The sequence below is a fragment of the Colobus angolensis genome, unplaced genomic scaffold (assembly GCF_000951035.1).
Source record: "Colobus angolensis palliatus isolate OR3802 unplaced genomic scaffold, Cang.pa_1.0 Scaffold67, whole genome shotgun sequence".
Taxonomy (NCBI): domain Eukaryota; kingdom Metazoa; phylum Chordata; class Mammalia; order Primates; family Cercopithecidae; genus Colobus; species Colobus angolensis.
In genome coordinates this window covers 7,791,822-7,795,618 of record NW_012120376.1, presented here as the reverse complement: position 1 = coordinate 7,795,618, position 3,797 = coordinate 7,791,822, and the positions used below count along the sequence as shown (strand labels likewise).

The 3,797-nt window shown below is 45.6% G+C and overlaps 1 protein-coding gene across 1 annotated transcript in view; it reads left to right on the top strand.

Annotated features, from left to right (window-relative positions):
* The window catches only part of RPS26 (ribosomal protein S26), a 2,692-nt gene extending 1,328 nt beyond the window's left edge, over nucleotides 1-1,364 (top strand). The window contains exons 3-4 of the mRNA XM_011926140.1: nucleotides 545-675; nucleotides 1,261-1,364. Coding sequence (XP_011781530.1) covers nucleotides 545-675; nucleotides 1,261-1,296 — 167 coding nt within the window. The 3' untranslated portion in view covers nucleotides 1,297-1,364. The remainder of the gene's footprint in view (nucleotides 1-544; nucleotides 676-1,260) is intronic.
* Nucleotides 1,365-3,797: the final 2,433 nt, after the last annotated feature.

Below are 3,797 nucleotides of genomic sequence, written 5' to 3'. Positions count from 1 at the left end.
TACCAAAAACTAGCCGGGCGAGGTGGCGGGTGCCTGTAGTCCCAGCTACTCGGGAGGCTGAGGCAGGAGAATGGCGTAAACCCGGGAGGCGGAACTTGTAATGAGCTGAGATCCAGCCACTGCAGTCCAGCCCAGGCGACAGAGCGAGACTCCGTCTCAAAAAAAAAATAAAAAATAAAAAGAAAAAGAAAAAATAAAAAAGAAAGGATGATGTTTGGAGCAATAAGAACTTCGCTTTGTTTCTTTTCCTTAAGTTTTTTTTGTAGAAAGAGCAAGGTTCAGGGTAGGCATTAGGGCGGGTGTAGCTGTAGAAGGAACTGGATTATTGGTTTATTGCATCTAGAGTGTCAGTCTGGTCTTTGTAGTGTCAAGATGAACACATGTGCTCAGGTATTGGGCTGAACAGGTGCTTTGGGGGTGCTTTTATGTGCGGGACAGGCATTTAAATAGGTTTAGTTTTAATTGACGTAAACATGTAAGATCATGTAACAAAAAAGCAAGGTAGGTATATAATACCAGCATAACTCTATTTTCTATTTCTTAGCCTATGTGCTTCCCAAGCTGTATGTGAAGCTACATTACTGTGTGAGTTGTGCAATTCACAGCAAAGTAGTCAGGAATCGATCTCGTGAAGCCCGCAAGGACCGAACACCCCCTCCCCGATTTAGACCTGCGGTGAGTATTTTAAAAGGATGGAAGCCAGGGGAGTGTTGGTTTAAAAAAATTAATTCTGGCAGGTCACGGTGTCCTATGCTTGTAACCTCACACTTTGGGAGGCCGGGGCAAGAGGATTGCTAGAAACCAACAGTTCAAGACCCCATGTTTTCAAAAAATATTTAGAAGGAAGCCAAGCATGATAGTGCGAACCTATAGTCCTGGCTGCTCGAGAGGCTGCGGCAGGAGGGTCACTTGAGCCCAGGAGTTTGAGGTTGCAGTGAGCTATGATTATACCACTTGCACTCCAGCTAGGGCAAAAGTGAGACCTTATCTCTTAAATAAAAAAAAGTTGCATCCCCCTGTGGTGCAGGGGATATCAGATTAAGGTCTCTGCCTCAGGTTAAGCTGTAAGGCAGGTGAGACCCACACCTGAACATGCTTAGAGACAGGGCAGAGTAGTGTTCTCTCTCCACCTCTACCAGCTTCCCATGCATTTGTAGCCTGAATACATTGTTAGTGAGAGGATGGTGATCGAGTTCTTTCGGGGAAGGGAATCTTGAATCCATGGGTTTTAATTTACTCTTTTGTTTCTTTGTCTTTCAGGGTGCTGCCCCACGTCCCCCACCAAAGCCCATGTAAGGAGCTGAGTCCTTAAAGACTCAGACAGACTATTCTCTGGAGAAAAATAAAATGGAAATTGTACTTAATATCGCATGTTAAGTGTATCTGTGCCAGATAGGGTGGGGATTTTGTGTGTGTCAGACCAGGTGTGATGTGACACGTACCACTTTGATGGGAAAGGAAGTTTATTCGAGTCTCTTTTTTTTTCTTTTTGAAACAGAGTCTGTCGCCCAGGCTGAAGTGCAGTGGTGCAATCTCAGCTCACTGCAACCTCCGCCTCCCGGGTTCAAGTGATTCTCCTGTCTCAGCTTCCTGAGTAGCTGGGATTACAGGCGTCTGCCACCACGCCCGGCTAATTTTTGTATTTTTGGTAGAGACGGGGTTTCACTATGTTGGCCAGGCTGATCTTGAACTTCTGACCTCGGTTAATCCACCCGCCTTGGCCTCCCAAAGTGCTGGCATTATAGGCTTGAGCCAACCTCACCTAGCTATTTATGTAAATTTAAACTTTAAATTGTTTGTGATCATATCCTTGACCGCAATTTGCATAGCTGTGTAAAATAAAGGGAGATTTATTCTGTGAATTTTGGATTTAACCGCATCAAGTTTAAGTTGGCATCCTAAAAATGGATAAACATTAGGAGAATGAGGAAAAGCTATTAGTTGAGTGAGGAGCACATTGGGAAGTGACTTAAACTGAGGTGTTTATACCCCTGGAGGGGCGGCGAGTTGAATAGTAGGTGTATGACTTGGATAGCTTCAGAGCATGAAAGGATTAATGTCCAGATGCTCATCTTTCCTACCTTGGAAAAGACACTAAAGGTATTTCTTTTTTTTCTTTTCTTTCTTTTTTGAGACGGAATCTCACTCTGTCGCCCAGGCTGGAGTGCAGTGGCCGGATCTCAGCTCACTGCAAACTCCTCCCAGGTTTACACCATTTTCCTGCCTCAGCCTCCCGAGTAGCTGGGACTACAGGTGCCTGCCACTTTGCCTGGCTAGTTTTTTGTATTTTTTAGTAGAGACGGGGTTTCACCGTGTTAGCCAGGATGGTCTCGATCTCCTGACCTCGTGATCCGCCCGTCTCGGCCTCCCAAAGTGCTGGGATTACAGGCTTGAGCCACCGCGCCCGGCCTATTTTATTTATTTTATATTTTATTTTATTTTTTTGAGACGAAGTCTCTGTCACCCAGGCTACAATGCAGTGGCATGATCTCGGCTCACTGCAACGTCCGCCTCCCTGGTTCAAGTGATTCTCCTGCCTCAGCCTCTTGAGTAGCTGTGATTACAGGCGCGTGTCACCAAGCCCAGCGAAGTTTTGTGTTTTTAGTAGAGATGGGGTTTCATCATGTTGGTCAGGCTGATCTTGAACTCCTGACCTCGTGATCCGCCCACCTCGGCCTCCCAAAGTACTGGGATTACAGGTACTGAGCCACCGCGTGCAGCCACTACCTTATTTTTGTGTGACAGTAGTTTTATTTGTTCCAGAATTCAGTAAAAAAATCTCTTTAGGAGTGAATTGTTGTTACTGACTTTGCCAGTGAAAGGTGAAACCTATATAGCTTGGAGATTTTAGACATTTGGGTGTCACCTGCACCATTCCCCAGTTTCAAGCAGTTTTGCCTCAATCTCCCAAACAGCTGGGATTACAAGCATGCACCAGCTAGTTTTTTTTTGGTAGAGATGGGGTTTCACTATGTTGGCCAAGCTGGTCTCAAACTCCTGACCTCAAATGATGATCCACCCGCCTCAGCCTCCCAAAGTGCTGGGATTATAGGTGTGAGCCACCGCGCCCAGCCTAAGAGAGGGATAGAGTATTTCAGAATGTGAAGGTTGTCCTGTTAATTGGAATGCACTCCCCCACAGAATCCCAGACAGGAACTGCTGACCTGACTTGACTCAATATACCAGTGTATGTACTGAAATAGCTGTGGCAAATCCTGAGTCTGGAAGAGCACTGAATGTAGGCGATAATCTACATCCTTTAGGGAGGCTCAAGACATCAGTGTTCCTTCCTTTATACTGTAGTAACCTGATCACACCAAGGGTAAATAGGAAGTGATAGAAGAAAATTAGATGTCCAAGGCAAAAATGGGTACTGAATCTGAGTGATCCCAAAGTCCAGCTTGCTCAACAGAACCAGATTCGAATAGTAAATTGTGGTTGTGGGTGTACTTACAGAGCTGATCCAAGATTCCTGTTGAAGTGTCTAGAGGCACAGCCTGTCACGTGGGTCCTAACTACTATCTCTTCTATGAGTTTACAAACTCACAACATACTCTGCGTTCTAAGTGCAGAGTATGTTGTTTGATTCTGTCTCTGGATTCTACTTTCAAGAACCTAGCTGGTAAGAATTGACTTAGTTTTTCATCTTGATAATCCCAAACTTTGTTGTTTTTGAGACGGAGTCTCACTCTGTTACCCAGGCTGGAGTGCAGTGGCCCAATCGCTCACTGCAACCTCCGCCTCCCAGGTTCAAGTGATGATCCTGCCTCAGCCTCCCGAGTAGCTGGGATTACAGG